Raw genomic sequence first — 23,596 nt, forward strand, 5'->3', positions numbered from 1 at the left:
TATTACCTCTGGTGAGGATTCTTCGACTACTGATACTGAGACACCTAATATTGGTGATTCTCCAAATGCTAAAAGGGGTCGAAGGACTGAGGTCCCTTTAGGGGTAAAAAACACAGGGCAGGAAGGAAACACAGAGGTCAAAAACTTAGAAGAGCTCTTCATGTCGATAGTGAAGTAAATCATTCATGTACTAATGTTTTAAATATTTCAAGTCATATTTTGACTGATGATCAATATTCGCTTCTTAATAAAGGCCTTGGTTTCATACCTGTTTTTTTCACTGATGAAAGTATTTTGGTTTCTGATACAATGGATTTTTGTAGGAAAATTAACTTGAAATTATTTTTTCAACAACAAGATCAAACTGACAATGCTCAAAGATCATCTAATTTTAGATTTCACAAATCTACATTTAACCCTCCCATGGATAAACATGTTGCTGTTTTCCAGCAGGCGGTTATAAAGGATATACACTTCAATTTGGGTTCTGTTGACACTATAAAGCATAACATGTCTAGGAAGGAACAAATAGCACTCACACAACTCAGAAACAATGCGGATATTGTTATTATTTCTGCCGACAAAGGGGGTGCGGTGGTGGTGATGGATACTGAGTATTATGTGAATGAAGGTCTTAGTCAACTTTCCAACCATCATCATTACATGAAGATGGAGATTGATCCGACTCAGGTTTTGCCTTGGAAATTAATGAATTTTTGGAAAAGGCTGTAGAATCTGGAATTATCTCTGATAAAACCAAAACTCATTTGACGGTTAAGGATCCCACGAAACAACAACTTTATCTACTTCCTAAGATTCATAAGTCCATTGATCAGCCACCAGGCAGACCGATTGTATCTGGCATTGGGTCACTCACTGAACCCTTGTCTGTTTTTCTAACTGAAAAATTGAAACCACTGTTAACATGTGTTAGAGCAAGAATCAAGGACACGACTGAATTTTTGCAGATAGTCTCCAGTCTCAATTGGACCCTGAATGGCTTATGTGTACCCTTGATGTATCCTCGCTTTATACCAGCATCCCTCATTGGGGTATTAATGCCTTGGAATACTGGCTAAATAAAACCAATTTATACCCCAGGGATGAACACCTTATTGTTGTGTATGGCTGAACACATTCTAACTAAAAATGTTTTTATTTCCAACAAAACTGCTATTGGCAACTACAGGGTGCGGCTATGGGTGCATCCTTTGCACCCATCTATGCTGATCTTTTATGGGCTACATGGAAGATATGATTTTATATGACCCTTTGCACAACATATATCTACCTGAGATTGATATATGGAGAAGATACCTGGACGACTGTTGGCTTATATGGAAAGGAGGTGAGGAATACCTCCAGGAATTTATTCAACATTTGAATGGGAACATCTGGGGTATCGAATTCACTGTGGAATATAATAGGAGTGCAATCAGTTATTTGGATGTCAATTTAATTCGACAGGAGGATAACACTCTTAGAACGTCCGTACACAGAAAATTCTCACAATATAATACCCTTCTACATGCTGATAGTTTTCATCCGAAACATATTATTCGAACATACCGAAATCACAGTTTGTGCGGATGAAAAGGATTTGTTCCTCAGTGGATGATCTTCAGAGTCATCAAATGGATCTAACCAAGAGATTTTTGTCCAGAGGTTATTCCACTCGTACTATTGAGTCAGCAGTCCAATTTAGTAATGCTAAATCCAGGGATTCTCTTCTCCAATACAATACTAAAACTCATAATGAGGAATCAGATGTATGTAGATTTGTCACCACTTATGGCAGGAATAGTGCCAATTTAGTAAATATTATTAATACTCACTGGAATATATTGAATTCTCATCCATTGTTGGAAGATTATCTCGGAGAACGATGTTATTTTTCCTATAGGAAAGGCAAAACTTTAGGGAATCTATTTTCACACTATAAAAACCAGGGTCATGGATCACACTCCAACTCAAAGAACACTTACTGGAGATAAACTTTCAGGCATTTATCCATGTGGACATTGCAGTTTTGTAACTATATTTTCAAAACTACTTATTTCACTAGTAGGAACACTGGACAAATATCGACATACAGTTTTTGGTAACTGCAGTTCAGACTGGATTATTTATCTTGCCACATGTACATGTCATGCATTTTATATTGGCCAAACGTCTAGACAGTTTCGTGTCAGGATCTCTGAACACCTTGGTGACATTAGAAACAGAAGATTAACTAATGCACTATATAGACATGTTATCAAACATCCCACTGCCAAATTTACATTCACCATCATTGATCATATCATAGGGAATCGATCTTTTAAAACAGGTTGGCATGATATCCTAAATACCAAAGAAAAAGGTGGATCATTAAACTTGGGGGCTTTTTACTCCTGGATTAAATGATAAATTATAATTTGTAATTAACCATCACTTGCATTACGTATATGTACTTATTTCTTATCAGGTTGCATTGCTTAGGTTTTTGCATTTCAGCTCATTTTAGGATACTGTGGCTGGTATTCAACACCAGAATTCTTATAACCTGACTTTTGTTTCGGGTTTATTTTTGGGCATTTACCCTTTATTGTATGTTTTTATTAAGTTTGTTTATTATCATTGATATACCAGTATACTGTGTCTCTTTGGATTTTTTCATTATAATCTGGAGATATGCATGCAACTCAGGCAAACTTTTGTTTACTGAACTATGTATTTTCAATTACTTTTGCCTTGATTGTATTTTTCAATTACTTTTGCCTTGTTTGCATTTTTGACTTATCAGGAAGTGATGTCATATAGATGCCTTAGAGAACATTATATAAGATGATGACTAAGTGCTTTTTGCTGACTATACTACTGATGAAAGCCTTGCTGCTGAAACCGGTCTAGTTTCAGTTTTATTAAACTACTTTTGAACCTTCCTTGGTGCTGGCCTTTTTTCTGATGTTGGGGCTAATTCAAATTTGTTACTATTTAAATCAGTGAGAAATACTCAGTTGTTTTGTGTTCAGTCCGAATGAATTACAAACTGTCTTAGAAACTGCAGAAGTGTCAAGAGGTATTGCTACTTACGTATTATCGAGTGGTTTAAAATCTGGTTGCGATAATACGTAAGTACCAACAAAAGTAATACAAAGTAATACGCAGATGGGCATGTTTGCTGTCTTTTAGAGCTGCAGCATAGCAGTTGCGTAAACAATGAACTGTAACGTCAAGGAATGGATCCGCAGTCCTCCTGTGAGAACCTTTCTAGTAGATAAGGGGGACATTTCTTCATTGTTATCTCTACTTCCTTCTAAACAGACTATGAAACTGAGGCAGCCAGTTATGTATAAAGTATATCTTTATGATGATAAGTGAAAGAAATTATCACCATCTTCTTACTCTTAAATGCACTGTAACAACCCCCACAAGCAAGCATAATGGCAATACTGATGATGTTCTTGATAGAAATTTTGGCCAGCTTATTTCTCTTATGCTACCCCCCCCCCCCCCCAGACATACACACACACAGCATAATCTATAGTAATACTAGTAACACTGACTTTATCTAATACCTATACATTGTGTGACACTAGTACTGCCACACCAGCTCAGTGACTATTGTTTATCAATCTTCAAGCAACAGCAGGGAAAAATCACTTTTATGCACCTGACTAGGGAGTAATGCATACCTGTCACTGACGTTATTTTACAGAATGGCCTGATATTGCCTCACTTTTTGCTCTGTCCCTGGTAAAAAAAAATTAATTTCCTTGTAAATCATTCAGGATTACAGACAGTTGATAATACCAGATGTCAGAGTTTCAAACTTCTTGTTTTTCACAAAATGCATGTTGATGCAAAACATGACTCGTTAAAAAAAAAAAAAACTTTATTACACCATTACTTTTGGTTTGCCCAGAATTCTTGAGCAGTGAAGTTGAGAGTTGTAGTATCTGGTGTCCTGACACTATTCATAAAATTCTGAAAGAGAAAAACATCTCTAAAGACAGGAATATCTACTCTTCTTAAATCTCAAGTAAGAACTTGAGATTGCTCTCTTTGGATCCCTGATCTTTAATATTTACCTTGCTCACATTCAGCCACTTATTACCAGCATTATCCTAACAGGGTCATATCACAATCCCATTTAGGATAAATGCATGATCGGAGAATGAGTGCTCTTCTTTTCTCTCCTCATTTGCTCCCAGCCAACAGCAGTATTTGCAGGGCCCCCCACACAGTCAAGGATGATCAAGGGGCTCCCCACAGTCATGGGTATCACAGATAACTAATGCTGGCTATGATATTAGTTTTAGTGGAAAAAGAATGCCCAATAACAAGATTTAATTAAGTCAAGGGCACTATGTTAGTGTAAAACATTTAATGAATTTTGAAGTCTACTACTTGACAAAACAGTCACTGCAACCAGAGACATGAGTTATTACCCACCTGGTTTATTAAGCACACAAGACTGATGTACTAGCTTTTGTTGGTTTGATCAACATGTAACAAAATATCAAAATAAGATAACTTGCTGTGATTGAGGGTCCCCAATGACCACAGGTTCCACTGGTGTCTAAAACCAACTATGTTCATGGCAACCCCTCATACTGTTTGTCACAGTGGGCCATCTCTGGGCACAAAAATCATTACATTTCTGAGTTGATCCATCTTTCCACTGTTTCTGCAAAAAAGTGAGTAGTAGTACAGTCATGTGATTAATCGTATGTACATTAAACACAAGTGAAAGACTTTAGTAAATGTTTTTTTTAATTTCATTTTGTGATACACACATATAAGGAAAAGATTTTGCTTGGATTGTTGTCTGGAATTGTCCATATGGTAAAAAGTAAAATGAACATATGAAACTAAATCTTTCTTTGTTCTCACTTTAGGCTTCTTGGGCTTCCAGCACACTGGGATTCTGGTTTACTGAACTTTTGGAAAGAAATCGTCAGTTCCATTCTTGGATATTTGAGGGTCGACCAAACTGCTTCTGGATGACTGGATTTTTTAACCCACAAGGATTCTTAACTGCTATGAAACAAGTATGTATCTTGGCAGTCCACCCTGTTTTGTAGAGTATGACATGTACTCCTATTTTAATAATGTTTAGATGTCCATGTCTATTTGTACAGTAAGTGGCTTACATTATAATTAAATGATATTTATCAATAATTAGTGGTACCAGGATTAATGGAGAAATTCATTGCCAGTTTCAGTTGATGATGCATCTGCTAGAACTGGTTTAGTGTGCTTGCAATTTTTAGGTTCATAGGTGTTTACTAGGGTAATGACCACAAGGGCCTTTTTAAGCCTAGCCATGTATCCCAAATCTCTGACAAGTTCTGATACCCTTGATAAGTATGGGTCTGGGAGATGAACCATTTACAGGTGTCACTTTTGTCACTTATCACTAACATGCTATTTCATTCACTGTTATTTTCTTTGCATTAAGGCAGCAGAAACATCACAAAAACATGGCAATTTTTCTGTATTGAAATTGCATGTTTATTTTTTGCTTCAATTTAATTTTATGTTGCATTTTCAGCAATGCTTAAAAGGCTGGATGAATGGTCCCTGGGATTCAGAAGGGTTACAATGAATGGTAACTACTACCACAATTGGCCAGCCCGTCTCAGTAACCCTTTCTGTTTCAGAGACAGACCCACTGCTGTGATTTTCTACAGTCAGAAGAATCATCATGTTGGGCTATCCTGCCAGCAGCAGTGTAGTATAGGGAAGTATTCCTAGTGGTAGCTAATACTAACCAGCCATGTGCTGTCTCCATAGGTTCATTGGTATATACTAGGCTAATGACCACTGGGGCCTTTATAAGCTTAGCCAAGCATCCTTGTTGTATCCCTCAATTTTCTGTGCCTTAGAAGTTATTTTAAAGGGTATATGTAAGCGGGTCTATGTTAAATATTCGAACACTTAAATGTTCGAATCACTAAAGATCGAACCTTAGTGATCGAACATTTAAATGTGTGAATATTTTAAAAAATTTAAAAAAAAAAACGAGACAAAAAAAAAAAAAAAACTAAAGAGTGTAAGCAGGGAGACAAGCCCCCCTGCACCCTCACACCCCCCACTACTTAACTCTGAGAGTGTGGGGGGTGTAGAGGGGGCATGCCCCCCTGCTTACACCATTTACATTTTCTTTTTTTGGAAATATTAATTTTTTATATGTTCGAACATTTAATTGTTCGATCACTAAGGTTTAATTTTTAGTGGTTCGAGCAATTAAGCATTCGAACATATAACACAGACCCTATGTAAGCTATAGCAAGATTTAAGGCTGCCTGTGTCCTTTAGAGACATTGTTATTAACCCCAGGGCGTATTCCCATCCACTGGTCTAGATTTCTTTAGAATAGTTTTAGGGAAGAGCTCTGCTTTGTATAGATGGAACACTGTTTCCAGAGAGGCTATATTCTCTGAGACACATACCTGTCCCTCAGTGCATCCTATTAATGTCACAAGCAAAGTTTGAATCCCTAGATTGAGTAATTCTGAGGATATTCATTTTCTGGATCTGCAAAAGTCCATCAGAGTGGCGTCCAAGGATGCCTTGTAGACCAGGCACAGTCTGTACGCTTTGCATGGGACATACTGTTTACTCCCTGTATTCTTTTTGTGAGAAACTCTGTGGATGTTCGAGTTGTTGCATGTGCCCAGTCAGGTACCTACTAAAGGGGCTACTGTACTCAATGAATGGCCCAATAAGGGCCAGTTACAGTGGGATGATGACTTTGACTTTCTTGGACTTGCACATCATGCCTTTGCTTGTACATTGAGCGACATAGAATGATTTCCTTACTACCACAGACACGTGTTGGTTGAAATCCAGGTTACTAGCTGCATGCATAGCCAAATTTCTGACTACTGGTTGTACTCTTAGGAGTGTTCTGTTGATGAGGTAATTTCCTAGGGTGGCTTACTTCCCAAAGGGTACTGTTATACATCTCTTGGCATTAAGTTTTAAGCCATGGGTTTGGCATCAGTCATTTCTCTGTGTTAGTCCTTCCTGTAGGATGCCTGATCCTTGGGGGTGGATGGTAGGGATTCTATGACTGTTCCTAGTTTGTGATCATCTGCAAGCCTAGTCAGCAGGAGGCTCTTAACATTATCCTTGACTTTCAAGAAGTAGAGGCCAGAAAGGAGTGGACCCAGCGTAGTGCCGTGAGGGACACCACTAGTGACTAGCCTCTTTCTGAAGGTGGTCTGCCCTATCCTAACTTCCAGGGCCCTATCTGAGAACCAGACAGCTATCCAGCATGCAAAATAGGGGTATATGTCTATCTCTGTGAGTTTGCTTACAATGCCAGAGTAGGGTATTATATTAAATGCATTAGCCAGGTCAGGGTAGGCAGTATACACCATTTTGCCCTTATCCATTGCCTTTGTGACCTTCTCAAAGAAATCCACCAGGTTAAGTAGGAATGATCTGCCCTTGACAAAACCAAACTGGGTTGGATCTAATGTTTTAAAGGTTTTTGTGTTATTAGTAATCATTTCCATGATGATTCTTTCCATGGCTTTACATATGAGACTAGTCAGACATATGAGTCTGTAGTTCTCTAGTTCCTGGGGTTCATTGATAGCCCACCCTTGTGCAGAGTGATGACCATTCCAGTTCTTCATTCACATGGCAGAAAGCCTGTCTGAAGGCCTTGGTTAGAGTGACTCCAGTGGAAAGTACTTAGTGCTGATAGTAATAAGTTGCAATTCAGGAAATGCCTACTGCAATCCATTTATGCTGTCAAGTGATTCATGGAATCACTCAGCTTCATAAACTGGATGGACAACCACAGTAATAACATAGCCAAAAGATGGTGTTCATCCATTCAGGTAATGGAAGAAGGCCACATTGCATGCAAATTTTGCAAAGTTCAGAGGAGATGTATTAGTGTAGGGGGCGAGGAATATGTGGATGTGTGATAGTTTATGCTCATGTCTGCAGGGGTGTGCATAAGCTCTGTGTGTGTATTTGCATTTGTGACTGCATGCCTGCCTGCCTAGGTGCTTTCAGTATGGGGGTTGGGGTAGCTAGGAGATTGAGAGTGTAGGTATGTGTTTGTGTGTGTAGGGATTATGGATAAGCACGTCCTTGAGTTTGTTCAAGTTCAGAGGAACGTGTGATGTCCAGTGAATGTGTATATATGTTTGTAGATGTCAGTGTGTGTGTGTGTGTGTGTGTGTGTGTGTTGTGTACACACAAATATAAATGTCTGCATGTATGAAAGTGATTATAATAGTAGTCTGCCTGTGTCAATGTGATGCATGAGCTGACAGTGGTATTTACCTCTGCAAAGTACTTCTTAACACAGGCAGTAGTAAGTTGCAATTCAGACACATGCAAATTATCCAATAAAGACATCTTCCTTGTTGCAGGTAAACAACATGTCTCCGAACTGCATTTCCCAAAGTTACGTAAACTGACTTACCTGCAGTATGTATTTTATACAGCTGTGGGTGATTCTGATACCCAGTCAGTATATTTTTTAACTAAGATGAGTCTCATGCTGTTGTTTTCTTTACATATCAGTTCTGTCTAGTCATCTGTAGAATAATATTCTCCAAGATTAAAAAAAATGGATAAAGGTACCAGGTTTTTTTCTAGATTTTCTTTCTTAAGAAGTAACACATGAAAGAATGTATTGTGATGATGTAACACTACATCTGTGAGGTGAAGCCAGAGTCGTTACACAATGTAAAGGTGTCCTCTAGCATAATGCGCATACTAATTGACTTGAGAGACAAATAATTTCTATATTTTTCTTTCTAATTTTGTGATACACCACTGATCATAATCATATCAGCTGTGCTGTTATGCCTGGGTTTTAGCAGTCATTAAATAATCTCCTCTGATCGTTGAAAAGTAGTTTAATTTCTTGTGTTGCACAACTCATATATTTTTTTATATTTTAATTTAACACTTAAATCTGCACATGGTTCCATCACAGTCAAAAAAAAAAAGGGGAAGGGGCCGAGTTTTAAATTCTTTGGAAAAACACATGTATCACTAACTCAGTAGCCAGTGTTATTGGGGGATGGCCTCAAGATTAATAAGCATAAGACCTGCCCTTTGTAAATAACAATAAAGTATACAGAAGATGCCTATTAATAACATATTAACTGTAGACTGTAGCTGCAAAGGCCAGCTACAGCAACATTTTGTAGGACTTGGCATGTCAGATAGTTCGATGTATAATGTTAAGCCTCAGAATATTGCTTCCTTACTTTTCACGGACTCTTGTGTTTTTTCTTCACTAAAATCCTTTTGTATATTTTCTTTATTTGAATTCCATGTTCTGCCAAGCTTCTCACAAAACATGAGCATTTGCTGTTCTTGTTTAAATATTATACAGGGTACTTGTATACATTTATGTTGTTTTGTCTTTCTTATGTAAATATATATTCTGCTACAGTATATCCCCTTCATTCTACATTTTTACTAATTCTAAAGCAATTATTTTGTTGGCCAGCATAATTTACCATCCTGTATGTCCATTTCTCTGTATATATATATTGTGTGTGTGTATGTCTATATATATATATATATATATATATATATATATATATATATATATATATATATGTGTGTGTGTGTGTCTATATATATGTGTATATATATGTGTGTGTATATATATATATATATATATATATATATATATATATATATATAAATAAATAAAACGTATTATCGAAAATACGGTTCATCAAACTGTACTTCCGATAACTGACATCTGCGAAAGTGCATTATTTAGAAAATGTACTTTCATGGAAAAATAAAAACTAAATAAAAAAATACACACTAAACACGATTATGCATGGGGGAAAATCCCCCTGCACCCCCACACCTCCCCTACTTTAATATTCTAACTCCGAAATCGCATTACAGTGGGGAAAAGGGAATATTCCCTTATCCTCACTGTACCACGATCTCAACAAGAGTTTGCTTAGTTGTACACCAACACTACATGTTGATGTACAACTAATGTTACATGCAAACTGCATGTTATTTTTTTTTGGTTTTCTTTAGCGAAAGTGCATTTTCGATAAAATGTACTTTCACGAAAGTGGGTCCGCGAAAGTACGGTTCGATGAACTGTACTTTTGTTGTAACAACTAGGACCCATATAACACACACACATATATATTGTGTGTGTGTGTATGTGTATATATATATATATATATATATATATATATATATATATATATATATATATATAGAGTTTGGAAGATGCTCATTATCACCGCTTTTAGCACTGTGGTTCATGTTAATTTTCCATTCCTTCACTAGGCACCTTTTTTTTTGTCATAGGTGCAGGATCTTCCAAAATGGCACTCCATTCTAATAACATATTTTTACTTCCCATCATAATAATACAGTTTAAGATATGACTGGGATGTTTATAACCTTGGTTACATTTTCTGCCATGAAAACTTTGTCAAAATCCTACTGGAATTTATCACTTTTCATTTCTTCGTAAAGTTTCCAAAGTCTTTCTTTTTCCTCCTTATTTTAAAAGTGATAGCAAAGATTTCTCCCCTTGAGATGTTTGCCAGTGCTTGAACATTCTAATGTCTAACTCAGCAGTATTCTTTTAGAAAAAGTTTTGTCTACCACAATTCTGTGTGATGTGTCACACGCAGGAACATGTCACTTCGATGAAGGTAATTTTGGCAAACGCAAAAAGAGCGAATACTGTTTGTTGAAACTACTTTCAGCAACAATGGTGTCTGCCTTTTTATCCACCCTTTGTGCAACCTTGAAATTGATGTATATAATCAACTTCAAGGAGTATAACTGAGTGTTTGAGATCAATGGATTAAATATGATAAATAGTAAAAACAATAAAAAAAACGGATCTCAACACCAGAAGTAAAAAAAAAAAAAAACTCTCTTATTTTAATCCAAATACAAATAGCAGAGCTTTCTAAAATAGCCCCTTCTTCAGTGCATATAAATCACAGTTCAAACACAGTTTTTAAATACAGCAGATGATCCCATTGCCCAATAAGACCTCAGGTTGTTATACAGAGAACCTAAAGTTTAATGACACAGCGACACATCTATAAAGTACATTCAAAAGCTACTTAAGCACAACAGATACAGGCAGTCAACAGCAACATTCACTTCAGTTTCATTTGCATTTGTTTTAATACAGATTTTAAACTAACTGAAGCAGTTAATTTAGGTGCATGGTCATTTTTAAAATCTACCTGTATTCAGCTAGTTCAGTGGCATTTATAACATCGTCACCTCTTATGTTAAAAAATATTGTTTGTATTCCTCTAAATTTAAATGCATGGTCTATACCATTGTCATGAATATATTTAGTCAAGAAATTAGTAAGTATATTCCTTCTAATTTCTGAAATATGTTCAGAAATTCTCTCCTTAATTTTTCTTTTAGCTTTACCTATATAGAAACTAGTGCATGTCTTGTACATAGCTAAATAAACCAGATTTTCTGTTACAAGTAGCAAAGCAATCAACTTCATGAATATGCTTTGTTCATGGATGCTCAAAAGTAACAGAAGGATCAATGTGTTTACAAAAAAACACAATTATATCATGGAACATTACCTTTTCTTTTAATTTTATTGGATTGATCCTTCTTTTCATGCATTTCTTTATAGCATATTTTCTGTTTCAGGTTAGGGCATTTCTTAAAAGTAAAACTGGGAGATGTACCTATTTTACCTAAATCTGGCAAATCAGTTAGTATGTCCCAATTTCTCTGTATAATATCAGTAACATCACTAATATTAACACTATATTTCATGATGTATCTAAACTTAGTGTTATTGTGACTTTGGTTAGTCTGTGGATGATCTGAGAAAAAATATGGTTTGGCTCTACCATCTCTTTCATTAGCTACATAGTTAGATGTTTCATTGAAAAGACCTTTACCATAGCCTATCATCTGAAATTCTTGTCTTAACACATCCAACTGCTGGTTACATTATGTTGCATCTGTAGTCATCTGTATGCATGCATACTCTCCCTTTCATATAGGACTATGTTAGCATAAGTATTTGCTGTTGGTATACTCATATCAACACCCGATACTTGAAGGTACAGCTGCTCTCCAAATAGAAAAACATTACTTTTTAGTAAAACTTCTAAGAGAGCACAAATCATTTCTGTTTTCCCATTTGTGAATGTTGTGTTCACACATAAATATTCTCTCTCAGCCTGTGTGCCTTATTCATTAGGGATGACAGTAAACAATGAGTTGGCAGTTTCATTCACAGAACACCACTGATAAAGACATTTTAAAAAATCATTAGTATCACAAGTATAACTTTGAATATTTTTCAACAATGGTTTTAATTGTTCTTCTAAGAAAATAGAAATGGGCTCAGTTACACATCTCCTCCTAGACACATTAGGTCGCATCAGGGGGTGCAAGTAATTTTTATGTATTTTAGGTAACCCATATAGAATGGGAAGCACAGGATTAACAACATATAAGAAGTTGAACAGTTCACATGTAATATCATCGTGTACCTGAAGCTCATAAAAAAGATCATTAACCCTACATATTATATTATTCACATTGCTCCTATTTAATAAACAAAAAGTACTTGGATCATTTACAAATGCTTGCATACACTGATTGTCCATTATAACTATGGCACCCCCCTTGTCTGCCTGTTTAATCACAATACTAGTATTACTTTGCAGTTGTTTCAAAGCATTAAATTCTTCTTTTTATTATAACTCTTATTATGCTTCAAATTATTAAAACGCTCATACAACTGTTTCTCACAAGTATTACAGAATACGGTAGTTACAGGACAATTAACAGGAACAAAAGTGCTTGAATATTTAAGTACCTGTTTAGTAGTGACAGAATTTTGAAACATTAATTTAAGATTTAAATTCCTTGCAAACAGCTTAAGATCAGTAATAGTACCCACAATGAAGTCTTTAGCTGTTGGTATAAACTGTGCGTCACTTCTTAGCAGGGAAATATCAGTAGCAGAAAGTATGCTGCTAGATAAATTAACAGTGTCAAAAATTGTCTGCAGAATTGTTCATGTCTTCACTTTCGACCTACTGCGGGTCTGTGGACAGTTTGATCTCATACAGACATTTCCTCTTCCTCTTTGATTTGCATTTCTTCCCCATGATAGGTCTCTTGTTTGTAGCTCTACTCTCTCTGGGAGATTCAACTTCACAAACATCAGAACCTGATGAAAGTCTTCCTCATGGGAAACTGCATTATTAGATGTAGATGGTGCTGCAAATGTATTAACATTATTACAGTCAGTGGTGGTATGCACAGATAAGTCCCTTCATATTTTGTACACCATCATCATATACAGTATTTATATTCAAAACATTTTCATTTACGAATGGACTAGATGCACCACCTCCCAATGCAGTGGCAGTCATTTGTAAAGTAATATCATCTAGTTCATGTATATAATTACCAATGCTTGTCTTCAACAGCCTAGTATTCTTAGGCCAAGAAAAAAATATTTCCATTAATAAAATAACAGATGTCCCTAATTAACTTATGCTTTTTCATTTGTTCAAGTCATTTCTCAAAGATTGTTAAATATTCCAACATATCACTAAAACAGTACAAATAATCTTTATAGCAAGAAGTGTTTAAAATGCCATTTTCCAATGCTAACATCTCATTTTGCAGTTCCTTTTCAATATCTAGAAAAAAAAATCATTAATAAAGGTCATATAGTCAATGCTGAGTTTAAGGTTTAATTCCGGCATTTTTTAAACAACACCTGGTAGGTGTTACCATAAGTTGGCGTAGTTGGTGTTTTTGATATATGCAAGCCTTATGGAACAATCCCTAGTTCAAGGTATGCGTGAAAACTTAAACACTGCCATTGCAGCCATTTAAAAATTTGCACCTTTTTCTCCAGTATCATAATCTGCTGCAAGATTGTAGTGCCCCAGGCATAGATTCAGCACCTGCTACAAAGCCAGTCATATTCTTGAGCAAAGGGTTGGAATGAACAGCCAAAACATAATCCAGATGCAGGTAAATTCTAGTCAAATTTGATAGCAGCTGTGTCTCAGGAACAACATCCATATTGCTGAAAAAAATGGTGCTCAGTTGATGTATGTAAGTCTGGGGGGGGGGGCTTGTCCCATGTAAAAAAAAAATTGTTGTAATTGTGACAATGTCAGGTATTGCCAGTTATGCAAGGAGAAGTAGAGCAGTGGATGTGTAACACATGCCAGTACAGCTAGCTGGAATTTTGTTAAGAATTATATGGCATTTGTGTATCAAACTGATTTGTACAGATGCTTGCGTTGAAAATATATATGTAGAGTTGCTTCTGTTAAAAATGTATCAACAGTGTGTCCTGCTGGAAAGAGGAAGAAATGCACATGTATTATTGCAACTGTTGAAATGTATATATTGTAACAAAGAATACTGGAAGAGAAGGGGTTAATCACAGTCTAGCTGTAGCTAACTTTGAAAAATAGTTTAAAATTAAATTACCTTGCTTAGGCCATTATGGTTATGTCTTACAGTTCTCAATGCAGCCAGAGACAAAAAGTCTGTACTATGAAGCTTTCTTTATTGTCTTTGGGGTGAACTAATTGCTACTCTGGAGTAGTTGAAGTGTTTTATGACTTCCAGAAGCTGCAACAGATCTTAGAAAGCTATATGTGTGTGTGTATTATTGGCACATATGTGCTACATTCTGGCAGCTTCTAGCCAAGGGGGTAGCATGGGAACCAGAATTCAGATGACCAGATGTATGTGATGTCATTCTATAATCCATCACTAAAATAATGTTTTAATACTTAGACTAAAATATCATAGCAGTCTGCTTTTGGAACCTGACAAAGAATGACCAGTCACCTACTTCATCTTGCCTTGCTTTAGTAAGTGACCAGAGGATAGTAATTATTTAGATCAATCAGGAAAATATGGTGAGATTAGTTAGATACTGTTTATCTGTATCTGTGTGAATCTGTTTGTCTGTGTTATTTTAATATTTCCTGTGACTGAAACTCTGGTGTTTGTAGTAAATAGATATTTAGTATTTTCATGTTCTTTTATTATTTATTGTTAAATATATTTAAACTTTTCATTGTGGCTGGTCATTTAGAGAATACTTTAACCTTTGAGAGTACTCATATTTGTTTGGTGGCACTGTGGCCACTCGTGAAAGCCTTACTGCATTGGTCAAAACACTACCATTTGTACTAATATTAATTTCTCTCATTATACTTGGGTACCCTTATAAGAGGCTGAGAGTAGCTGGCTTTGGAGTGTCTGGTGGCAGCAACTAGCTTATAGTCTAGGCAGAAGGAGGCATAGCAAGTAAATCTGTGCAGTGTGTGTGTGTGTGTGTGTGTGTGTGTGTGTGTGTGTGTGTGTGTGTGTGTGTGTGTGTGTGTGTTTGAAAATCAAATCTCAAAGAATGTGCATGTCAGTTGCTTGGAGCAGGGATAGGAAGCACTGGTTTCACAGAGAGGGTGCTGGAGGACTTGGCTTGGTCACTTGGCTGAGGACTCAACTCTACAGCTGTGCTGGTGGGGAGTCTCATTGGGGACCTAGAGAGAAAGAGAGACAGAAAAAGAGAGAGAGAGAAATCCAGACCCTGGACTGAGTGTGTTCCCTTTGTGCTCTTAAGGGAAACTGTGCTTGCTGCAGAGAACTGCATCTGGAAATAATGTGTGTATCTATTTTTTTTCCAGTGTCAGTGGTGAGGATCCAGGCTCCTTGATTACTGGCCCAGATTGGGGACGTCACAGTAATGTTCGCTGAAGACATTTTTGGCAAACATTTTTCAGTTTGTTTCTGTTCACTGAAATTACCTTCAGTGACTCAACATGAATCCATCACTGGCATTCCCCTTACAATATTAATCTCTTAGCACTAATTCCTGACCTACATTAATTTTTTCAGATTTCCCAAGCTCATATCACAGTGACTCAAACATTATAACTTGAGGTAACTGCAGCCTGCATTATGTTGCTTTTGTTACATCAGAATTGGATCATAGTACTTTCATGCTAGTGATATTTGGTAGCCCAAGGTCAATGCAGCTGCGATAAAAAATAAGAGGTGTTTTTCTCCACAGGGCAATGATGTTTGAGTGTGACTAATATAGTATAGGGGATATGGGGATGAAGTCCCCCACATGGATGTTGTAGAGGGGAATGTCCCCTGTAAGAACAAAAACCTTTTATTTGCATCACATATGCTTGTAATATTAACAAACTCAAGAGTCTGTACTCGAGCTGTGATTTATAAGCTACTGTAGTGGTGCCATTGTGATGTGAGCTGGGATGCATCAAAGAGTTGTAGCTGACCCTTAATTCTTTTATTTCCTTTGGTCTCACAGGTGCTTTTACCAGATTTATTGTCACCATTACCAATTTCTGTGGCCAGTTTCTATCCAGTCATACTTTTCTTTCGACTAATATCCCTTGGTTATGTTCCAGGAGTCTGCCCACATTTCTGGCCCCAGCAGCTACTTACACATGTAGGCTGTTTTACTCTCTTATATGCAGTGGTACGATGTTGTCTGCAGCATGACTCAGTTGAGTCACTTCAGGTGATGTCTGCTCATTAATTTCTAGCATAACAGTGACTCTGATATCAGCATTAACTCAGTTTTCACCTCATTGTTTGCCACTCCATTGCTCTACAGCAATGGAGTCACCATTTCTTCCCTCTTGGATGAAATCATGTTAGTTAACAGCTTTATGTAAGTCTTGCTTTGTATAATATCTTGACAGTGTATGAGAAAAATGTGATTTTTACCAATCTGAAGCTTCTTGGTCTTCAAATTTTCCTTTAACATATAACTGCTGTAAGATTTTTAATGCTTCTGTCTGTTTCACAAGTGCAACTTACAGCCTGCACATTTGCCACCAGGATCATATATTCCACAGAACAAAAGAAATGTAACCACGTCAGTCAGTAATGTTGGTCAACACAATTTTAAGTAGAAAGTTGATCTGAGTCTTGGCTTTCTACCCAGTTAAGACTTAAGACAGCTATTACGTTTCACTTTATTTTTTTTTTTATTTTTATTTTACATTTGTTGACCGGGCTAGTCTAACTGGACATATATCCATTTACAGCAGAGGCCCGGGGAGAAAAGCTCCAGTACAGGTAAAATACAATGATATTTAACAAAAAAAGTATTATTCATAAAAATATACAAGGTACAAGGGAGAATTGCAAAAAAGATCTAAGTACTTATAAGTCAAGTTATACAAATTAAAAATAAAATCAAAATACTGAAGTTAAAATAATAGAAGGCATACTTTTAAGATGCATCTCTCAACACTAGAAAGTGTCAGATAGGAGCTCAGAAATGGGACGGGAAGAAAAATAAGGTGTATTGAGACATACTTTCAGTCGGGATTAGTACAAGGACATAGCCATTGAGTTTTAAGATGTTCTTTGATATGTCTTTTGAATAGAGAGGTAGACACTTCTTTGCTATCTCAGCCTTCATTAAGCTGGCAGATAGAATAGTTACTTAAAAGAATTTGCTTTGCTGTCCTTTCCAGGACCAGAATTCAACTCTGTAATTTCATCCTCAAACATTTACAAACAGGCTGCTGCTCCCATCCAACACACACACACACACACACACACACACACACACACACACACACACACACACACACACACACACACACAAATAGACACTCACAAACACAGACTCACATAAGTCACCACCCTTCTGTCCCCTTAGTCCTCATTATCCTCCTAACATACCCTTCTGCACATACCTCTCAACCTCTCATTGCAAGAAATTTGGACAAAGACTGACAAATTGGGGGGAGGGGGCAAAATAGGGGCATATTTTAAATATTACTCTTATAAGCTTAGAAAGTTGCTAGAGCAACAGGATTTGTTTTAACATACATTTTCTGAAGGATTTGAAGTCTGAAACTCAAATGTATGTTATTATTTAGTGACTTCATTCCTCAGATCATCACAGTAATTTGTTAGAAAACCACAGATTCTATGAGGAACAGACTAATATGAGCCTAAAATCTGGACATTCTGTGAAAATCTGTACAGTTGAGAGGTATGCTTCTGCATCTGCACACATTAACTGTGTATAGCAAAGCCTTCCCCCTTCTGACTGCAGCTACTTAGAATATACTCACTTATACCCCCACCTCCATTTAGAATTGACTACTAACAAGTACTTTCACTTGTCTTCAACAAAATCTGTAAGACCTTACAGTCTGTTATAGTTACTTTTTCATTCACCCATACCTGGGTCTGTTTAATTCCTTTTCCCTTAGATCCTGTGCTGTTATCCTGTAGCACTGTGCTCACTTATGTTCATCCACCCCCTCCCTAACCTGTTTGATGCTAACCCTGCTGTCATTCTCCATCCTCATTCAGCTTCACCCCCCCCCCTTTTGTCTTTCATTGTACCCTTATTTTTATATTTTTCTGTGTTTTTTCTTTTCCTTCATATCTTGCTGTCCTCCTCTGTTCCTCTTCAGCACCCCCACCCAAAGTGTAGGCTGTTAACAGGTCTGAAATCATCCAAGTGAGCAGTCTGTTACTGCTGAACCCTGCATCCATGGTGTTAATCTCACTCACTGCCTGTGGTTCAAACTTTGGTTTCTCTTTAACCTAACTTAATTGTTATTAATTTAGCTGCATATGAAAAAAAGTGCTATAGTCTCATGCATAACATATACAATAATTGTTTCTTCTCTGATTTTCACTAAATGTTTACTTGTTAAATGCAGTTGTTTTCACTATATGCTTTTGTGCTTCCCTGCTAATTGGGTCAGTCTTGTAAATGGGCCATAGCCATAGCAGGGCTGATCCTGAACACAAATTATAGTTATTGTAACAGGTTCATGAATATCCAGTTTTGATTTGTTTGCTGCTTTATGTTAAAGTACAAACTGAGCTGTGTTAATATAAGTAAAATGTGTTTATAATAATTAGTGAGAGAAAGCCAAAGGATTCTCAATGCAGTAAAACCATAAACTTAAGTTGTCAGGAAATACATATCTGTCTGGGAAAAGACATCTGAATATTCAAAAGATATAATTATGAAACCATATCATTGTGCAAGATGCACTGTAATTATTAAGTGACATTTTGTGTTGTACATTGAAACTCAGTGCAGTAGGTGAGCCCATGAAAGTTAAGGTGTGTGTCTTTGAAATAAAGTTTGAGTGGAAATTTCTAATCACATATTCTCCTTCTAGGCCACTAAATGCAGCATTCCAAGGGCTGTTTTCAAGTCAACACAGACTACTTCTGTCTTCTCACCTGACAAAAACCTCATTAGATAGAGGACTTTTCAAAGACTGGGGACATTTCAAATGACATGCTGTCTGCCAGGCAGCCTTTCAATAAAAATGACCAAAAGCAAGATGGCAGGCTGCTGTCTTCCCACCAGATTAACTCAGTTTGTACTGCTTTTAAGAAAAACTCAGCTGAAAACATCAGTACATACCAACATATCTGTCTCGCTGAATCGTGTAATATAAATAAAGTACACTTGTGTAAATTGAACTGACCATAAATGTAGATGTTCAGATGATCACTGTTGCATTAGCCTTAGCTATATGGGTTATATCGTGCCAAGGATATAACAGCCGGCCACCTTCCATGCGGCCAACTGTCAGGCAGATTGAGCTGAGCTGACTAAAAGAGGGTTTAGCCGTGAAGCCCTTCAGAACTTTCCTGCCAGCAGAGAAAGGGATGCTGAGCCTTAAAAGGACATGCCTAGGAACAACAAAAAATAAATGTCTACACCTTGACATAAAAAACACAGAAAAAAAAGGGGTATGGAGAGAGTGTGGCCACTGCAACAGTGATCATTTGAACATCTACTGTTATGGTAAGTTCAACTTATACATCTGTACTATGTTTTTCATATGTGATTACTGCTGTAGTAACCTTAGCTATGGGTAGATTACCATAGCTAACTATATTTGGGAGGTGGAAGGAGAAGGGTCTACTTGCTCCTGGACAGTGGTCCCAGAAAAACTTGATCTAGACCTAGAGAAGGAATATAGCTTAAAGTGCTTCATAAAAGTATGTACAGCGGACCAAGTAGCAGCTTCTACAATACTTTTAGACTCCAACCCTTTCCAAAAAGTCATAGAAGAAGCCAAAGTCCATGTAGCGTGGGCCTTGACCCTGCCTGGAATAGATGTCATGATGAGTATAACAAAAAGTAATGGTCTTAGACAACCATTTAGAAATAGTCTGTTTTGGCACAGTTTGTCCCTTCTTCTTACCTTCACAAGAAATGAACAATTGTTCCAATGATCTGAAAGATTTACTTCTGTCAGGATGGTACCTGAATTATCTGTGGAAATCCAAGTATCCTTTCTCCTTCATTTGTCGGTTCAGGAAAGAAAACGGTGAGGTGGATAGTTTTGCTTAAAGTAAACTTGAATACCACTTTAGGCATAAAAGGATTAGTTCTCAAAGAAACCCTGTCCTTGTGGAAAATGGGGTAGGGTTGATTTCACTATAAGAGCTTGCAACTCAAATACTTTTGTTGCACAGGTCAGAGCAATCAGTAAAACTGTTTTCCATGTTAAGAACCTCAGGTCAGCCAGATTAACTGGTTCAAATGTAGAAAGTGTTACTCTAATAAGATACCACGGAGGGGACACTGGTTTACTTGGAGGCCTCTAATGCAAAACCCCTTTCAAGAACATTTTGACATGTGACTGCCTTAAAAGATGAGGATCCATGGACAGACATACTGAAATGGCCAGTAAATGAACCTTGATAGAGGGATAAGACAGGTCATAAGATAGTAGCTCGCACAAATATTGTGAAACCAGAGAACAACTAGCTCTGAATGGGTGCTGGTTATGTTGCTGGCACCAACTAGAAAACCTTTTTCCTTTGCTAATATATGATTTTCTAGTAGCAGGCTTTCTTGCCTCCATTAGTACCTGCTGCTGTCCTCAGAAAACAGGTGTCTAAAAGGAATTATGACTATCATCTAGGCAGTTAGTTGAGGTAATTGATCTTGGGTGTATCAGACACCATTATTATTGTGTGAGTAGAGCCATTCTGTGAGGAAGCCTATGGTAATTGCCCCTGGCCATTCTCAAAAGAATGGAGAACCATGTTTGCCTGGGCCAGAAGGGAGTTACCACAGTAATCCTGAGGATTCCTTCTGAATCTTCAGAAGTACCCTGGATATTAGTAGAAATGGTGGAGAGGCATACAGGAACATTCTTGTCCAAAGACAAGAAAAAATGCATCTGTCATCCAGGCCTTCTTGCATAGTGTCCTGTAACAGAATTTTGCCAATTGATTGTTCAGAGAGGAGGCAAAGGAGTGTACTTGAGGAACTCCCCACAGGTAGATTAAATGTTAGAAGACCCCCCCCTGATCTAGTTTCCATTTATGTGGGTCTGCCCTGTCCTGTTCAGACTGTCTGCCACCCAGTGCTGCTCTGACAGAATGCGGAATGCCTGCAGAGTGAGATTGTGCTGTGAAGCTATATCCCAAGCTAACATGGCTAGTCTGCAAAGGGAGTAAGACCTGGTTTCCCCTTGCTTGTTGATGTACCAGATCACTGTGGTATTGTCTGCAACCGCTTGAAGAGAACCCAGGAATCAAAGATGGTTCAGAGAACTGAGTTCCTTGATCAGGGCAAGCATTTCCTTGATATTTATGTGCTTGCATCTGTCCTTTGTGTATCTTATCCTCTGCACTTTCATCTCACCTGAAACTACTCCTAAGTAAAGTCTGAAGCATCTATGGTGACTAAGACAGAGAGAGAGAGAGAGAGTGAGAGGGAAAGAGAGACATGGAGACAGAGACAGAGAGACAGAGAGAAGAACAGGCAGAGAGAGAGAGAGAGACGCACATATTTAGGTTCATAGGTAGGTACTAGGCTATCTGCCCAAAGGCATTTATAAGCCTAGCCAGAATGTGTTGGCTTTCACCAAACCCTTAGATTAGTTCCCTGTGCCTCTTTCCAGTAGAGCCACTGAAGTGATCCCCAGGGTAAACTTTCTGTTTCCCATCCACTCATCAAGGTTTCTCTTGAAGAATGTTAGCGAGGAGCTCTGCCTAATGTAGATTGGAATCATGTTTCAAAGCATGAAAAGTCTGTGGGACAGGAATCTATCCCTCCAGCATGTCCTATTTATTGTTGTGGTGAGGTTTGGGTCCCTAGAGCATGTGGTATGAGGGGATATGGTTTTCTTTAGGTGGAGCATGTCCATCAATTCTGGGTTGGACATGGCCTTGTATGTCAGGCAGAGATCACCTCTGAGTAGGCGGTATGCAACTGAGTACAGCTGGAGTTTCTTTAGTCGAGCTGCATAAGGCGTCTCTTTGAGGCAGTGATCCTCTTGGTGAGGTACTTCTGTGGTCTTTCCAGCTGTTGCAGGTGTCATGTAAGATACTTCCCAAGTGGGGCATTGTACTCTATGATGGGTCTGATGAGTGATGAGTAGAGGGGCACAATAACCTCTTTTGATCTGGATGCAAACCCTTTTGTGATTAGGTGGGCCACACAGAAGGATTTTCTAACCACTTTGGCAATGTGTTTATCAAAGGAGAGATTACTATCCACTTATGTCCCTAGATCCCATATTACGTCTTCTGTATTTAGGGGACTACCACCTATGTGGTAGTTTGTGGGTACTTTGCTTTTTCCAAATGGGATGACTATGCACTCATTGGCATTTAGCTTGAGGCCATGATTTTGACACCAGGTATCTGTCTCAGTGAGACCCTTTTGGAGGACGTCTGTGTCAGCCAGAGAGTCAATTATAGCCCCTAGTTTGCATTCATCTGCGAACTTGGTCAGCCATAGTCCTCCTGTGCTTGCCTGTACCTCTGAGAGGTGTATGCCAAACAGGAGGGGTTCTAGGACTGAGCCCTGGTGAACTCCACTTGTAACCAGTTTAGAGTCAGACCTATCTCCCACAGCTCTTACCATATGGGTTCTGTCTATGAGCCAGTTGGCAACCCATCTCATGATGTAGGGGTTTATTTTCAGGCTGGTGAGCTTATCTATAATACCAGAATGGGGAATGGTGTTGAAGGCCTTTGAGAGGTCTAGGTAGGCTGTGTGGACCACCTTTCCCTTGTCTATAGCCTTGGTAACTGTCTCAAAGAAGTCCACCAGATTTAGGAGGCATGATCTGCCCTTAACAAAGCCGAATTGGGTAGTGTCCAGTGTTTGGAGGTTCCCAATGTCTCTGTTAATGAGTTCCATGATGATGCGCTCCATAGCCTTGCAGACCAAGCTGGTCAAGCTTATAGGGCGATAGTTCCCGGAGTCTGTTGTGACTCCACCTTTGTGGAGCGGAATAACCGTTGCTGTGTGCCACTCTATGGGTACGTACCCTGTGGAAAGGATGAGTTTGAACAATGTGTTTAGGTGAGGGGTTAGTTCATCTTTGAGCTCATGTAGGATGCAGCCTGGGACACTTTACGGTCCCATTGATGCTGTGTTTTTGGCTTTGGAGAGGGCTGTTTTAACCTGAATGTCTGTGATTTCAAGTGCTCTACATTCTTCTGGTATGGTTATGGACCCTTTTGGGGGTGAGAGGGGGGTGAAGTTTGCACTGAACCTGTCTGCCAGGTTGTTAGCGATATCAGTATGTTC

The 23,596-nt window shown here is 37.9% G+C and overlaps 1 protein-coding gene across 1 annotated transcript in view; it reads left to right on the forward strand.

Moving 5' to 3' along the window:
* DNAH5 (dynein axonemal heavy chain 5) overlaps window positions 1–23,596 on the forward strand; it is a 1,226,896-nt gene that overhangs the window by 1,086,509 nt on the left and 116,791 nt on the right. Inside the window, exon 39 of the mRNA XM_044065791.1 lies at window positions 4,884–5,036. Within this exon, the coding sequence (XP_043921726.1) occupies window positions 4,884–5,036 (153 nt within the window). The remainder of the gene's footprint in view (window positions 1–4,883; window positions 5,037–23,596) is intronic.

Source organism: Protopterus annectens, chromosome 3.part0 (genome assembly GCF_019279795.1).
Source record: "Protopterus annectens isolate FY-2018-M chromosome 3.part0, PAN1.0, whole genome shotgun sequence".
Taxonomy (NCBI): Eukaryota; Metazoa; Chordata; order Ceratodontiformes; family Protopteridae; genus Protopterus; species Protopterus annectens.